Here is a 17,388-nt window from a genome sequence, read left to right on the forward strand (position 1 = left end):
CATCACCTCTGCCCAGCCTGTTTAAGGCCAGGGATCAGTGAGGAAACTGGCCAGAAGTCATGGAAACTTCCCTCCTCAGCATCTCTGCCCAGCCAGAGTTCAGAGGACAGGCCAGCCAAAGCCATGGCAAAGGATTTCTCTGCATCACCTCTGCCCAGCCTGTTTAAGGCCAGGGATCAGTGAGGAAACTGGCCGGAAGTTATGGAAACTTCCCTTCTCAACATCCCTGCTCAGCCCATTGGGGCCAGAGTACAGGCGACAGGCCAGCCAAAAGCCGTGCCAAGGGATTTCTCTGCATCACCTGTGCACAGCCTGAAACAGGGCCAAGGTCAGAGAGTCAAGCCAGCCAGAAGACACAGGAGAAAGGTGAGTACCAGGGGCCCTCTCTCTCCAGCCACCAGATCTAATGCCCTCGCTCGGGGCAGGCATGGCCATGAGGCCTCTGCCATGGCCATTGCAGGCACTATGCCTAGCATAAGGTTTGGGACTCTGCCAGGAGGGCAGATGGGGACATAAACCCTTGGTCTCCCCCTTCCTTCTCTTCTCTGGCCCCAATAGCACCCAGGACCCCAACAGGTGTGGGGGATCCTTTTGAAGACTGCGAAGCACATGGTGGTGTTGCCAGGGCTCCTGCACTTTCATTTTGAATTCTTATAATGTGATGGTGTGTAAGGAGGCAGAGGACTCCTCCTCTATGTTGTACAGCCGCATGGCTGTAAAGAAAGCTAGACTTGGCCCAGCAGGAGCTGAAGCTTCCAACTCTAAAATGGTCTTTTTTGGCTGCCACAGAGCACCCCACAAAAAAGCACAAAGTGGCTTCATGTCCTCCCCAGAGAGAGCATGGCCTCTGCCACCCAATTCTAAACATAGGCTGGTGGGCCATCTATCGGTTATGCTTTGATTGAGAGTTCCTGCATGGCAGAATGGGGTTGGACTGGATGACCCTTGGGGTCTCTTCCAACCCAAGGATACTATGGGAGAGCACATGGATACAAATCCTCCTGTGTTCCCAAAGTGCCCTGTGAGTATCAGGGCTACACTACAGGCCATATGCAGCTATCTACCCATGATTAGCAATGTTCTTCAGTCACTGCTAACCCAGGAGCAGTTTCCTCAGTGCCTGGAAGAGGCTACTGCACAGGCAGCCTCCCTTGATGGGGCAAATAAAGGAGGGGAGAGCCCCCAGACCAACAGGTCTGGGGGGTTCAGATTTACAAGAGATACTGGTTAACTTTTTCTGGTGTTCATTTTATTACTGTTAGCCCATGAAGTTTGAGTTGTGCTGTTTCTGCTCACCCCCCTCTCCTTTTTCCAGGCCAGAGAAGATGCCTGGAAACTAATTCAACAAGGGAAGGGGCTAGCCATAAGCCAACATGATGATTTTTCTTCCTTCCTCATGGGCCTCCATCTCTGTCTCCATTGGGGCCAGAGCCTTTTTGCCTTAGCTGGAACAGCTTAAGACATAAAATGACCATATGGTTCTACCTCCTTTGTTATCAGCCATAGCACTTCTCATTGAGAGCATAAGCTTTAACAATACAGATTCATTTAAATGCTAATAGACAGGGTGACTCAAGCAAGGAGAAGGCCTCTGGTCACTCAGCAGACCTCTAATGCTTACATGCATTGAGGATCTTTGGTAAAACATCTCATATGAGGTGATAGATATATTGGATTAAGGTGACCAACCAAGCTCCACTTTATTGTCATAAGGGTTATGTTCCTGTTATTAAACACAGGGAACCTCAGTCAGCTAGCCTCAAAAGATGTGGCTCCCCTTGCCTTCCCTTCTTTCTTGGAGAGATGTCTGTTAAAGGGAAGAAACTAAAAAATACAGTTTCTTCCATGAGATGGTTCTCACTAATACAGGGGGCTAAGAAACATTCTTATCAAAAACAAACAGACAAACAGCCTCCTCTCCATGGGGGGAGAAAACCCCCCTTCCTCCATGAGTGTTTTAAAACAATACAGTCAGTTTTTTCTGCTAAGAGGTTGCTTCAAATCCCATTCAGACCTCCTACAGAGCCCTGAGGAGTCTGCCACAAAGACCACAATTGCCTCTTACCTTGTCTAGATAGTTACATTTTAAATAAGAAGGCCTGCTGATGGGCTTGCCATTCAACTGCTTCCTGACTTGGATAGGCCTATTGTAACAAGGTCTATCTTGCATATGATGAATTGGGCTCAAGGCCATGAAGGTTCATGCTGCCAATCTCTTTCTTTTAGTGGTCTCAGGAAGCTACAAAATTCCTTTGCATATTGTTGGGCATGCTTTGATTGTGATTTCCTGCATGGCAGGAGGTTGGACTTGATGGCCCTTGTGGTCTCATCCAACTCCATGATTCTATGGCTTTATGGTTATAAGGTTAGCTGCTGTGTGGGTGAGTATCTTATCCCTGACTGGGTTTCATGCCAAGGTCTGGCCCAAACAACACCATTGTCCACTGCCTTCTGAGGCTGGGAAAATGGACTTCCCAGTGCCTATGCCTTGTTTTTCTGCTAGCACAGCTTGTAATATATATATATATATATATATATATATATATATTCCAAAAAACAAACAAACTGTGATTTTACTATTTTATACAGGAGACTCCATTTTACTATGCCATTATATTTTCTGTGACTTCAACTTCCATGGATCTGGTATCCATGCAAAGTCCTGAATCCAACTCCACTACATATCGAGGGCCCACTGTACTATCTAAAATTTAGATTTGTGTTCCTTTGACAAATCCTTTTTGTGGAGAAAATTCTCCCCTCAAAATTAGATACCAGAGGGCTATCCTTGCCAAGCCCTCTGTTCCCTTTTCATGACTCCTTAATCAGCAGTTCATTCAGCCGGGAGACCCCTCAGCCTTCATACAGGTTGATGATAGTCTGCTACATGGAGTTGGGGTGATTTTTGAAGCCTCTAGACAAGTTCAGCCTCAGATGAAATCAGACTTAATTCTGACCACATGCCCTGTTAACACAGAGTGCATCTATGCTTCTGCATGGACTCACCAATGTCTGTGAGATAAAGGTTAATCCAGTGTCTTCTTTGCCTAACCATGGGATTAGTCTTATTTTACACAGGTTCACAGATGTTCCAGTAAAGAAATGCACATTGTTTTGAAATTTTAATTGGAGGTCTGACATTAACATTCCTCTTTCAGAGTGGTAAGTCTTAATTGCTACAAGCAAAATCACCTTAATATCACCTTCATTGCTATAACCAGTTGACAAGGTGATCAGTGATAGGCTGGAAGCTGCCATAGGTCCAGATTAGATCAGGTTCTATTCTGATTGATCACATAATCCACCGCTTAAGACAAGCTCTCATCAACTGCTTCAGGTTTTCAGTGGCTGACCTGCTATAGTCCATCCAAGATGACATTAAGAAGGGACTTGACCCAACATGGTTATAAGGCAGGTGTCTGCCATCATGTCGGTTCTGCTCCATACGAGAGCAGCTAGAATGGTGGCCATCCTCACATTAATATGCTGTTGAGGGGAGTTTCCAACAGGGCCAGCCCACCAGACATCGTTTTCCAACTTGGGGTGTGAACACGGTCTTACAGGTGCTGATGGTTGGGCCGATTAAGTCCCTTCGGGAGGCCTTCCTCAAACACCTCTCCCTCAAGGTCATCTTCCTCACGGCCATTACCTCTGCCAGACAGGTGTCAGAGCTGGGGCCCTGTCGGTACATAAGGACTTGTATATTCTTAGGCCCGTCTCAGTGTGCCTTCGTCCAGATCCTACCTTTGTGCCTAGGGTCAACTCAGCCTTTCAGGTGTCACAGGACATTCTCCTGCCTTCATTCTGCCCCAGTCCTAAGAAGGACTTGGAAAAGACCTGGCACACATTGGATGTGCGCAGAGCCCTCAAAATCTACATCAAGAGGACTTCAACCTTAAGGTCATCTGAGAGGTTGTTTCCTTTCTTCCAGGCTTTTTGGGGTACAAGGTATCTGCCTCAACTCTGAATAGGTGGCTCAGGTCTGGTATTCAAGAGAGCTACCGAACTCCTGATGTCGCCCCACTCGAGGGGGTGATGGCTCACTCAACCAGGAGTGCATCTACCTCTGCAGCCCTGGCCACTAGCGCCTCTGTCAGACATTTACAGGGCGGTCACATGGAAGTTGCCTTCGACCTTCATAAGACAGTACAAACTGGACATGTCTCAGTCCGCTGTGGCGTCATTTGCAAGGAGGGTCCTCCAACAGACTGTGTCGGGGGCCACAGTCTCCTAGCAGCACCTCCCTCCCAGTTCGAGAGGGCTTTTGTAAATCCCAGAATACAGGAGGTTAGGACCCTGTCTGCTGGGAAAACAAACGTTGGTACTTACCCGTGATACGTTCATTTCCAGCAGACAAGGGTCCTAGCATCCTGCCCACCCGGGTGCTGCCTGAGGCCTCCGACCCTGCCTGCCTGTTGGTGGACCTGCTTTGTTCTTGTTGTTGTTGTTGCTGGATTGGTTTTTCTGAGTTCTTGTTTGTTCTTGGACTAGTTTTTTTTAAGGTGTTCTAGTTAACCCTTAGCTGATGTTACTAAAGTTCAGTTCCTTGATTTACCTTACTACTCGCTTGGCTTGTTATAGACTGGGGCCCAGGGGGGCTAGCTCCTCCCTATATAGGGGCCAGTCTTTTGTTTATTGTCCCTGCCTACAGGAGCAAATAGGAGGAGCTAAACCCAGAATACAGGATGCTAGGACCCTTGTCTGCTGGAAATGAACATATTACGGGTAAGTACCAACGTTCGTTTTCTATGTATGGCTGCAAAAACTGGATAGTGAAGAAAGTTGATAGGAAGAAAATCAACTCGTTTGAAATGTGGTGCTGGTGAAGAGTTTGGTGGCTACCATGGACTAATGTGAAGTCAAAGGCTTTCACAGCCAGCACACACGCACGCACACACACACATATATTGTGGGTTACATGATGGATTTTGGCAGAGGTTAAAAATACATTTGAGACACTGCAAAACTGAATATAAACCCTGTAATCATTCATGCCCTGGATAGAGAATGAGGAGGAGAATTCCAACTTTGATGTCAAATTCCAGTTCTCAATTCTAAAGGGGCGTCCATTTAGAGCCAGGGTGACGTCATGGTGGACCTTGAGATGTGGTTGGTGAAAAAAGGAGTAGAGTTACTACTTTGCACCAGTTACGGTGTTGTGAAATCCCACAGTGACTCTCCTCTCCATCTGTGATTCATGCTTGTCTGTACACTTCAGGAGCCAGCATGGTGTAGTGGTTTGAGCCTTGGACTATGATTCTGGGGAGCAGGGTTCAAATCCCTGCTTGGCCATGAAAACCCACTGGGTGACCTTGTGACAGGGTCAGCATAAGTCAGAAATGGCTTGAAAGCAAACAACACACACACACTGCACACTTCATTTTGGTGAAGCAAGCTTGTTTCCCACTCTTCCAGAGATGAAGACATAAGCCAGTTGATTCAAATGACAAAAAAGGAATCAAAAGCTTCATACTTCTGCACCAGCTAAAGGGACAGACTAGATTATTATTCATATATTGCAAGAGGAAGCAGGAACAGTTTGCCAATTCAGAACTTCTCAGGAACTGAGACTTTAGTGCCAAATCCTGAGAGCCAAGGTCTACCCTTTGTGATATATGACAAGGAGTGTGGTGCCACAGAGGGTGTGATGTCAAAAGGGGAGCCCCTGATGATGTCATTAAGCATGATATGTTAAGAACCAACCAGGTGCACAGAGCATAATGTTCAACTTTTTAAAAATAAATAAAATCTAACAAACCAAGAATAACAACACAGACCTACAGGATTGGGACAGACTGCAAGGGCCTCCTAGACTGACCCCACCATGCAGGAATGCGCTACTAGAGTACTTCCAAAAGATGGTCATCCGACTTCTGTGTAAAGGCTTCCAAAGAAAAAAGTGCACACAAACACACAGACACACTTTTCAGCCCGAGATTCCTCACTCTTGCTATAAGGACCACAAAATATGGGTTACGCCTTGAAATCTGAGGTATTCGTCCTGAAAACTCTATGGTCAACATCCAGGAGAAGCTAAGCAGGGATTCCCAAACTTTGGTCCTCCAAGTGTTTTGAACTTCAACTCCCAGAAACTCCAGCCAGCTTGGTCCATAGTCCAGAATTCTGGAAGCTGAAGTCCAAAGCATCCGGAGGATCAAAGATTCATAGAGAGAACATATTAATCAAATCTACAAAAAATCAAAGCTGCAAAAGTCAAAGTTGCAAATATAAAGGGCCAACTGTAGTTTGCTATTAAAAAAAATCAAATTCTTTAATTAACCAGGTTAACATCTAATGATGTGCAAGAGTACATCCACACAAACAATTTCCTCTCCCTGCCTCCAGTTCACCCCCAGCTATAGGGGGATATGATTTTTAAATGGTGCAAATGTAAAGCTGGTCTTATTTGATTTTGCCCTATTCTTTTTGAATCACCCTGGATTCTGTAGGATCCCCCAACTCTCCAAGGCAGACAGGGGGAGACAGGATTGGTTTGTTTTGACAAGGCTGCTGTCAGTTGTGAGACATTCCTTGGATTTCACCCAGGTTGCTTTAAACACAAATTACTGCTCTGGTTTTGCAGCAGCAGGATTTTTTTTTAAATGACATATTTGTCATTTTTATGATCTTTACCCAAGGCAACTAGATTTAACAGAGCTTTCCTTCCTCACAATTTCCAAAAAACATATCTAACTTATAGCATAAGTGTTGTTGATATCAGGTTTTAGGATCAATAGGTTCATTCTCTCCCCCGCCCAAGGGTTAGAAGTGTTCAAACTAGTGAACAGAGTGTGCCTCTCTGCATTTGCAAAACGCACCTTTTCTGAGCAACACATATCAGAACAAGAAAAACCCTAAGAAATGCCACATGAAAGCACTTCCTAATTCCATCTTTCCTCATAGTAAGGCAGGCTGCCACTCATCTGCTCATTCATTTCAGTTATTTTCCATCATGACTCTCAGACCCGTTGAGAAGTCCTCAAACAAGTCAGAGAAGAAAAGGAACACCCTCCAAAAAAAACCCCTGGTCCAGGAATGGCGGTGGTTCCACCTGTCCTGAACGGGATCACGCTTCCTGTGAAGGACTCTGTGCGCTGTCTGGGGGTGCTTCTTGATTCGTCGCTTCACCTCACATCTCAGGTGAATGTGATGGTCAAGAACACCTGTTATCAGCTTCGGCTCATTCGCCAGCTGCGCCCATACCTGGCCCGGAGAGACCTTGAAATGGTGGTACATGCTCTGGTAACCTCTCGATTGGATTTCTGCAGCGTGCTCTACATGGGGCAACCCTTATACCATACCCGGAAGCTACAGATGGTACAGAATATGGCAGCCAGACTGGTCACTGATACTTCCAGGGCCAGTCATATTACAGCTATACTTAAAGATCTGCATTGGCTGCCCATTCGCTTCCGGGCACAGTACAAGGTGTTGGTGATAACCTATAAAGCCCTACATGGCTTGGGCCCAGGATACCTGGAGGACCGCCTCTCTCCATACATTCCGCCCCGCATCCTCAGAACATCCGGGCAGCAACTACTGAGGGTTCCAGGGGCTAGACTAGCCTCCACAACGAGGAGGTCATATTCCATCGTCGCCCCGGCCCTCTGGAATACGCTGCCCATAGAGCTCCGCTCGGCCACCTCCCTGGCCCAGTTTAGGAGGGAACTAAAAACCTTCCTATTCCGATCAGCATTCCCCGAATCAAGCGCCTGCTAGCCTTCCCCCCTTCGACGGCAATGGCAGCTGGCTGATGGGGTTTTAGTTTTGTTTTTAATATGATTGTATAGTATTTTTTGTATTTGTATTATTATTAATATGTTGTTCACCGCCCTGATCATTGGAAGGGCGGTATACAAATAAATTTTTTATTATTATTATTATTATTATCAAATGTGAAACTGCAAGACCACAGAGCGCAGACTTGCACCTACCAATTCTCAGGACCAAAGCAGAAGATACAGGGTGCCTTAGCATTTCACCCCTATCTATTCTTCTTCTTGTTGTGTGCCTTCAAGTTGTTTCTGACTTATCATCATCCATAAGCCACAGATGGACAACTGTGGTGGGTCAAAAGGTGGGGGAATCTTCTGCCCATCCTTGCCATGTGACAAAAAAATGTGAATGACTCGCTCTCCAGGTTGGTTCCAACCAGGGTGACCAGATGTCCTAACCACAAAGGAGGAGAATGCACCACAAAATGTAAAACATTCAAGAAAAGTGTATGACATTACCAAATAAAAGCTAAAAATACTAATATAAATTCAAACTTCTTAGTCATGCTCAAAATGGAGAACATTTTGAAATTCCTCCTGGGCAGAAAGGCTGAAATGTTTGATGTATCATGGAAAAGGAGGACATACCCTGGTTCCAACACTTGGTCTTCTGTCATTCCCCTTGCCCTTTCAAGATCCCTCCTTGGATCAGGTACTTGTGCCCCAAAGTGATCCCTGTTATGGACCAGTGGCTGTGTTGTTCTGTGGGATTGTTGTGACAAACCTGGCCAGTCCCTTAATCATGGATCAGTTAGAGAGAGTTGTGGAAAACAAAACAAGTATTTATTTATTTATAGTTGATATACACCGCTCTTCAGCGCTAAAGGCTCCCAGATATAGATTAATTATGTATAGATTAATTTTGGGAGCCAACATGGTGTAGTGGTTTGAGAGGTGGACTAGGATTCTGGAGACCAGGGTTCAAATCCTGGCCCCACTATGGAAACCCACTGGGTGATCTTGGGCAAGTCAGACTCTCTCAGCCTCAGAGGATGGCAATGGCTAACCCCTGCTGAAGAAAGTTGCCAAGAAAATCCCATGATAGGGTAGCCTTAGGGTCACTATAAGTTGGAAACAACTTGAAGGCACACAAAAACAACAACAAAAACAAAATTAATTAAAAATAAAACAAGTGAAGACTTGGAGCAAATCAATCTGAATTGTCCATAGAAGTGAAGATGACTAAACTGAGACTCGAATTCAGAGGCATTGAGTTGCGGGGTGGGAAGCAGAAAAGCTGGTCCAGGTAGTATGGAAGACTCAAGGGCTGGAAAAACAGCCTAGCCCTGGGGAGGAAATGTGGCCCCAAAGCTACCATTTTCCCATCCCAGTCATAAATCCATTTTCCTCAATCTTGGGGACTCAGCTACCTTTATTCTGCTTTATTTATTCTTTTTGTTGATACTCCAATGTGCCTTAAAGTCGTTTCCAACTTATGACAACCCTCATGGGGTTTTCTTGGCAGGATTCTTCACAGGGGGTTTGCCACTGAAATTCTTTGAGGCTGAGAGTGTGTGTCTCACCCAAGGTCATCCAGTGGGTTTCATGGCTGGCAATTCACACCTTGGTCTCCGGAGTCACAGTCTAATGCTGAAACCACTACGCCAAGCTGGCTCTCCCTCATTCAATCTGCAATAATTGTAACCTGATTTGGGTTCCTGGGCTGGCAGAAAAGTGGCTTCTTTCAATTTACACCCTACTTTTCTACCAGCACAAGGACCCAAAGCAGGCTACAAATATTAAAAATAAAAGTTTAGCTAAAATCTTATTTTGCAATAGTTTAAAAAGCAATTAAACAACAATTCTATTTAAAAGCATATGATTAAAAATAGTTCAAAATACAAAATTAAACAACAATTGAAAAGATAACAAGAAACACATCACACCACTTTCAACTCTTTCGCCCACTTGTGCTCTGAACACTCAATGATGAGACCTGCTGAGCAGGCTTAATAGGATTTTTAAAGGGCTCTTACCCATATAGAGGAAGGAACTGGCAAAACCGCCTTCTGAGTATTCCTTGCCTAAGAAAACTATGAAATTCATAGGGTCACCATAGGTCAACAGGTGACTTGAAGGTACATACCCAGAAAACACACACACACACACACACACACAATATAGTGGGAGGCTCTGAGACCACACCTGCTCTTGATGGTATTTGTTGTTGTTATTTGCTGTCATGTTGACTTCTACTTATGGCCCCACGAATGAGAGACATCCAAGTCATCCTGCCATCAACATCCTTGCTCAAGTCTTACAGACTCAGAATAACTGTGCCATCCTTGATCCGAGTCTATCAACCTGGAATGTAGCTTTAAAACTCCCTAACTACAGGCTGAAATCTTCCTTTTCCTTAACCAAAATGTTTGGTAGCAGAAATGTTTTGGATTTTGGGATTTTGGAATATTTGCATGTACATAATGAGTTACCTTGGAGGTAGGGCCCATGTCTAACCATGAAATTAATTTATGTTTTGAATACACTTTATACACATAGTCTGAATGTAATGTTTTTAATAATTTAGTACATGAAACAAAGTTTGGGTACAGTGAACCACAAGAAACAAAGGTGTCACTATCTCACCCATAAGGAATTGGCAAAGCCACCTCTGCCTAAGAAAACCCAATGAACAATTCATGGGGTTGCCATAAGTCAATAGGTGACTTGAAGGCACAAACACACAATGAAGCCTTCCTCTTCTCCTGTTGCCTTCTACTTTACCAAAAATTATTGCCTTTTCTAATGAATCATGTCTTCTCATGATGTGTCCAATATGTCTGCTACGATGATGCACCATGGCACTCACTACCTTTTCGTAGTGATGGGATTGCAAGCTCCTGTGAGAAAAGAGGCTATGCTGATGACAGGATTCGAATCCCAGCTCAGCCATGTAAACCCACTGGGTGAACTTGAACAAGTCACACTCTCTCAGCCTCAGAAAGTGGCAATGGCAAACCCTCTCTGAAGAAACTTGATAAGAAAATCGCACAACAGTTCACCTTTGTTTGTTGTGTGCCTTCAAGTCATGGCCCTACAGTGAATCTATCATGGGGTTTTCTTGGCAAGTTTGTTCAGAGGTGGCTTGCCACTGCCATCCTGAGGCTGAGAGCATGTGACTAATCAGAAATTAGTTGAAGGCACACAACAACAAACTCAAGGTGTCAAACAACGTCAGTGGAAGAGGTCCCACAAAGACAATGGCAGCTGTACAATAGTTAACAATTGTTAGTACTGCACAGATGTAGGTTATTACCTCCTAATTGGCCTCATTTTGGTTTGTCATGATGAGACAAACCAAAATGAGGCCAATTAGGAGGTAATAATATTTTGCCTTTAACACAATTCTTTCCAATGTTCAAAGCATTCTGTATTATGCTACCTTCTTTTACATCTCACAACAACCCAGCAAGGTGGACCACCACTGCAATAACTACACTGCAGATGAGACTGTGATGAATTGCTTGGTTGAAGCCACCCAATGAATTTATGACAGAAACCGTATTTGGACCTATTTGAAACTCAGAGGAGTGAAATTCTGTCCAACAGTTAGTCCCACTGAGTTAAATGGGGCTCATGTTAGTCATTTAAACCAATCTCTATGCTTCAGCAAAGTAGCCAAAATGCAAACAAAATTCCAAAGATGTATCTGTCTCACGCTCTATACCATCTGGCATCCTGTTGGTGTTTTACATAAACATAAGTTCCTTTATACATCGATTGTCCTTTTTTTACTATGCCTTAATGTTCATATGCAGCTCACAGTTGTGTAAGAAGAGTTTTGCAAGTGTAACTCTTGCACAGGCAGCTGTGCATTCTTAGAGCATAGAATTACAGAGTTGGAAGAGACCCCAAGGGTCATCCAGTCCAACCCCATTCTGCCATGCAGGAGTACACAATCTAAACCCTCCCTGTGACAGATGGCCATCCAGCCTCTGTTGAAAGACCTCCAAAGGAAGAGACTCCACCGCTCTCCAAGGCAGCAACATATTCCTCTGTCACTCTCACCATCAGGAGGTTGTTCCTAAAATTTAGGTGGAATCTCTTTTCCTGTAGTTTGAATCCATTGCTCCATGTCCTAGTCTCTGGAGCAGCAGAAAACAAGCTTGCTCCATCCTCAGTATGACATCCCTTCAAATATTTCAAGATGGCTATCATTTCACCTCTTAATCTTATCTAAACATACACAATTTGCTAAGATACTCCTCATAAGGCATAGTTTGCGAAGCATTTGCCATTACCCAGTCCACTGGGATTCCAGAAGCCACAAGCATATTAATAGATAAGCAATCTATTTTGCACAGTATCAGGATTTCGCAGAAGGACAGTGTTGTGCAGCCACCACTTAACTATGTAGTTACTACACAAGCATAATGAAGGATTTTGGCTATCGGCATATAATAAACAATGGCATGTTGGAACAACAGCTTTTCTCCTTAGGGTTGCCATAAGTAGGAAATGATTTGAAGGCACACAACACACACAATTCCACAAAAAGGCTGCCACCACGGAGAAGTCTCCCCTTCTTCCCATTCATTCCATTAGCAGTGTGGCAGCAGCCTAAATGTGTCAGTATCACACAGAGGGAAGTTTAGGCATACAAAAAATTTGTGGGTTTTCATTTGAATAACCATGCACAAAAATATAGAGCTTTCTGCAGTCAAAATATCCTCCTTAAACTTTTGTGGTATAGGGGCTGACCTCGCAAGACATAAAGGAAGCCCCTATTTCTTTGACAGGTTACAGATTGCAGGATTGTCAGGTCAAAAAGCAGAATCCATATAGGAGACAAGGGGGAATTATAGTGCCTTGTAAAACTACAAATCCCAGGATTCCACAGGATGGAGCCACAACACTTGAAGTGGTGTCAAACTACATTATTTCTACAGTGTAGATTCACCCTTAGCTTCAGTCCAGAACATTACAGGGCTAATAATATTGGAATACTATAGGTGATGAGGACAGGATTCAGCACCTTGGACATTTATTTATTGCAATATTTACATCTCAACCGAAGAGTACACAATCTCAGGGTGGCCTGCAGTAAAACCAAAGAAGTAATTTAAACAGCCTGAAAACATGTTAAAACAAAAAAACCAGTTAAACTACTTTGAACCATAATGCATACGAAGATTTGGATAAAACAAATTGGGCCCCAAAGCTGTGTTTTTATCTGATGCCAGAATAACATCAGTGTTGATGTCAATTTGGCTTCTTAGGCTGCATCTGAACTGCAGAATTAATACAGTTTGAGACCGCTTTAACTGCCATGGCTCAATACTATGGAACTGTGGGATTTGTAGTTTTGTGAGATATTTAGCCTTCTTGGTCAGATAGCTTTGGTGCTGCAATGAACTACAAATCCCTGGATTCCATAGGATGGAGATATGACAAGCAGTGTCAAACTACATTAATTCTGCAGTGCAGATGCAGTCTAATCATGATGCCACAGCAGTGAAGGCACTATAGTATACTGCCCCCCCTGGTGAGACATAGAGCAGAGCCCCCCTGAAGACTTCAGTCCTTGTGCAGATAGGGATACATAGGGAGATGCACTCCCTCCAGTGTCAAGGTCCCAACCATTTAGGGTTTTGAATGTCATCACCAGCACTTTGAACTCGGACCAGATGCAAATTGACAGGCCATACAATTCCTTTACAACCAGTGTTAAAATGTTTTCTATAGAGTGTTCTGGCCACCCATCTCATGGCTTCATTTTCCACTAGCTGCAGCTTCAGTAGTGGCCTTCAAGGGCAGCCTCACGCAAAGCACACTGCAGTAGTCTAATCCAGAAGTGACCAGTGCACAGACTGCTATTCCTGCCCAGGAAAGACCACAGTTTGTGGACTACCTGAAGCAGGCCCCAAGCCCTCCAAGCCACAGAGGCTTCCTGACAGAGGCTGCATCTACACTGCAGAATTAATGCAGTTTGACACCACTTTAACTGTCATGGTTTCATCCTGTGGAATCTTGAGATTTGTAGTTTGTTGTGGCCCTTGGGTTCTTGGAGAGAGAAATCTAAATATCTCACAAAACTACACACCCCAGGATTCCCAGCATTGAGCCATGGCAGTTAAAAGTAGTCTGAAACTGCATTAAATCTGCAGTGCAGATAAAGCCAGGGACTGAAACCGAAAGTGGATTCACTCCAATCCACTCAGCTGCTACCGAGGCCGCCACCTTCCATAGTTGTATGTTTGTTTGCGTGTTTGTATTTTGCCAGTGTCATTTCTGTGAAAGAACACATTCTAGTAAATGCCAAGATTTATTAAGGCTTTGTTGTCTCCAAAAACATACTGATCTTTTACGTCAGTCGCGTACAATTAAAAAGCACCCATATCGGTCTCTATGCACCAATGCCAAACCTTCTGGTACCTGAGAGAACTGGTACCTGGAATATGGTGGTGATGTGGAACCTGTTGTGTAGCAGGTCAAACCTATTGTTTGACTCCAGTACCCATCAGCTCTAGCCAGCATGATCAATGATAGTCCAAATTTAGTCCAATGACACCTGGGGATTCTCTTCTAATGACACACATAAAAACATCTCGACTCTCATTTCCTTCAAGCCACCACTTTACTGCCCTAGAACTTTACTACCCTAGAGGAAGCCAGACCTCTAATGCACACAAGGAGGAGTTCCATTAACAATAGCAACTTTACATCAGTGTGTATTTATGCAGTTAACAACAGCATTTCCTAACATCCTGTCAATGCCACACACCCCACAGAAGCTTCTGCTGTGGAAAATTATTTCCATCAGGAACGCTTCTGAAAGAGAAAAATGATACCAGAACTCATAAACCTGACATCGGATCATATAGACAGACAAACACAGGGGTTGTTTTTTTGTTTTTGGTGTGGGGAGGACTTATTGTATATTGCCTCCTGGATCCTTGCTTCCCCATCTCCCTAAAAAGGGGGAAAGAAGCGAGAGCCTGCACCTAGGCTTCTTCTTGCATGCTACCAAAAGGCAGAGCAACTCCCGCTGCCCAAACGATGCCTTAAAAATCCAGACTCTACGTGATCTGACTTACTTATAGGGCAGGAAGTTGCACAGAAGGCTGGAGGAGAAAATGACTACCATCCACAGAGCCACACACCAATTCGAACGTGGAACACAAAAACTAAATACGTTTGGGTTTGTTTGTTTTTAATTCAAATTCCAAAGTCATTATTGTATTTTCGTTTCCGGAAAGAGAGCAGGTCAGTTTCCACAGGTTGCCTTAAGACCACCCTCCCCCCACCCTTATCTCTTCTTTCTCTGAGGGCTGAGTTTGCACCATCGTTTATAACCCTCAGAGAACAATGTAGACTTGGAAATAGATTGGCTGCACCAAAGCAAGGGGTGGGTGAAAGGAAGGCAAGCAAAGGAAGGAGAAAGAAGAAGAAGAAACTTACCAGGGCTGTTGGCTTCATTTTCCAGAACGTGCAGTTCTGTGCAGTCAGCCAAGGAATGCTCAAGGCAGAGTTGGAGGAAACGGGCTTGACTCCGGCTCACCCGTTTCAACAAAGAGAGCAGGGCCACTGTCTGCTCACACTCGTTCCAGCCTTTGAACCAACCTGCCAGCACTCCGACCTGGTCTCGAAACATCATGGTTGGTGTGTACGTGTGTGTGTATAAAAAACAGAAGACCAAACTGTGTATATCTTCTGCAAAGATGTAGGGGGGGAAGCCTCTGGTGTCTTAAAAAAAATTCCCGACCCACCCACCCACTCTCTTCTTCTTCTCCCTCCTCCAGTCTACTTTATAATTTTGTTGTTATTGCAGCAATGAGATAGATGTTTGGAGACAGCTTCTTGGGCCTGAGTTTGCTCTTCCTCCACGCACTTTCCCTCCCAAATGACAGCGGCCAGCTTCTTGAAATTCCTCCCCAAGGTGATGATAAAAATGGCACACATACAAAGCACAGCACAGCAACAAAGGGGAGCAGACCCCCAAATAGGTGTGGGTTTCTTTCCCCTTCTTGGTGAGCAGACTTCTACCAGTGGTGGTATTTCTCCACAAGGCACAATGAGGGTGAAGACGTGTGGAAGGAGACCACGAGAGCAGCAGCAGCAGCCTGAGAGGACATGTGTTGTGCGTTTATAGGGCTAGCTCTCCTCTCCTTCTTCTCCCACTCTTGCAGCCCCTCTGTTCTCCCGTCTGGTTTATTTTAGCCAAGTCGTCTCTCTGGATCTCCGGCTGGCTGGCTCTCGCTTTCTTTCGTGGGGAGGCTGCAGAAGCTTTCTTGAGCATCCCCGGCCACAACATTCCTCAACCCAAGCAGACTGGGGAGGGAGCAGAAGCATTCACAACTGTTGGGGAGAAAGAAGGAGGGGGAAGGAAGGAGGAAGAGATGGATGGAGGGGGAGGAAGGCAGAGAGAGAGAAAAAAGAGAGATAATTTTGCCATGATGGTAAGGATGACACACTTTGCAAGGCGATGGAATGCGCTATGATTCAGCATGACAGAAATCTCAGCTCTCACGTCTCAAATATGACAAGAGGGAAATTTGGTGTCAGCGATTACTGGGACACAGTTGGTGTGGCGGTGGGCAGCAGCCTTGCATTTGTAGCAAGGGGGGGCTGGAAAAGAGAAATCCACATATCTTTAGAAGACGCTTCCCAAATTATAATGGGTTGGGGGAAAAGAGAAGGAGGAAGAAGAAGCAGAGACAGTGAGAGACTCAGATTTATATATATAAATCCAGCCCACACACAGGCAAAGCGAGGGAGTGATTGGGAGGTTTGCATCCAGAGAAGCTCAAAAGAAACCCCCACCCAGCCCACACTTCACAGTGCAGAGAAGGGAGGTCCCTGTTGCTTAGTGGAAATCCTCCGCTGGCTCTCCTTCCAGGATAGGACTGGATATGCCTGGCTTTGGAAGAGAGACAGACAGACACACAGAGAGAAGGGGGACTGACTGCAACCCACCATTCCAGTAGGAGAGAGAAAGGTTGCATGGAAGGTGGAGGGGAAGGAAAGAAGTGAAACACTGCAGATAACTCATGCAAACCAGTCCTGGGGGTCTATTGCTTTCCTTGCCCCCCAAATGCAGAGAAGGCGACTGCAAGCCCCATCTGCAGAAGGGGTGGGGGGAATGTGTCCCCTGGGCATACTTTTGGGCCTCAAAGGTTGTACATGAGGGCCCCCAAAACCACCCTAGACTGCTGCAAAACCCAAATGGCACAACCAGCCACTGCAGGCCTGTCTGGATTCAAGCAAGTGGCAGCCCTCAGCAGCAGGAGGAGGGGGTAATAGGAGACAAAAATAAACTCCTTCCCAGTGCCCCCCCCCCGCCTCTGCTTTCCTTGAGCCAGAGCACAGTGTACACACACATACACACAAACATACACAGAAAGACACACTTCAGCAGGGTAGGAAAGGCTCAAAGGGCTTTCTTTGGGGGCTGCTGAAAAAAAGAAAGGGGGGAAATTAGAGAGAGGCACACCTCCTCCCAAAATGAGCAGCTGGAGTCCACAAGCTGCATCTGAGCCAGTGGGTGTTGTGTGTGTGAAGTCCCACATTTGCATAAGTTGCACCTATAGATTGGCGCCTCTCCAGCCCTGGCCAGAGTTTTTTCCTTTTCCCCATCACATTCCAGCCCCCGGTTTCTCCCAACAGCTGCAGA

General features: G+C 45.2%; 1 protein-coding gene across 2 annotated transcripts in view; it reads right to left on the reverse strand.

Annotated features, from left to right (window-relative positions):
• SAMD4A (sterile alpha motif domain containing 4A) overlaps positions 1-17,367 on the reverse strand; it is a 140,313-nt gene extending 122,946 nt beyond the window's left edge. The window contains exon 1 of one of the 2 annotated variants that reach the window (XM_042445297.1): positions 15,177-17,367. In XM_042445297.1, the coding sequence (XP_042301231.1) occupies positions 15,177-15,372 (196 nt within the window). In that variant the 5' untranslated portion in view covers positions 15,373-17,367. The remainder of the gene's footprint in view (positions 1-15,176) is intronic. The other variant, XM_042445288.1, reaches the window with a different exon arrangement.
• Positions 17,368-17,388: the final 21 nt, after the last annotated feature.

The sequence above is a fragment of the Sceloporus undulatus genome, chromosome 1 (genome assembly GCF_019175285.1).
Source record: "Sceloporus undulatus isolate JIND9_A2432 ecotype Alabama chromosome 1, SceUnd_v1.1, whole genome shotgun sequence".
NCBI classification, from domain to species: Eukaryota; Metazoa; Chordata; class Lepidosauria; order Squamata; family Phrynosomatidae; genus Sceloporus; species Sceloporus undulatus.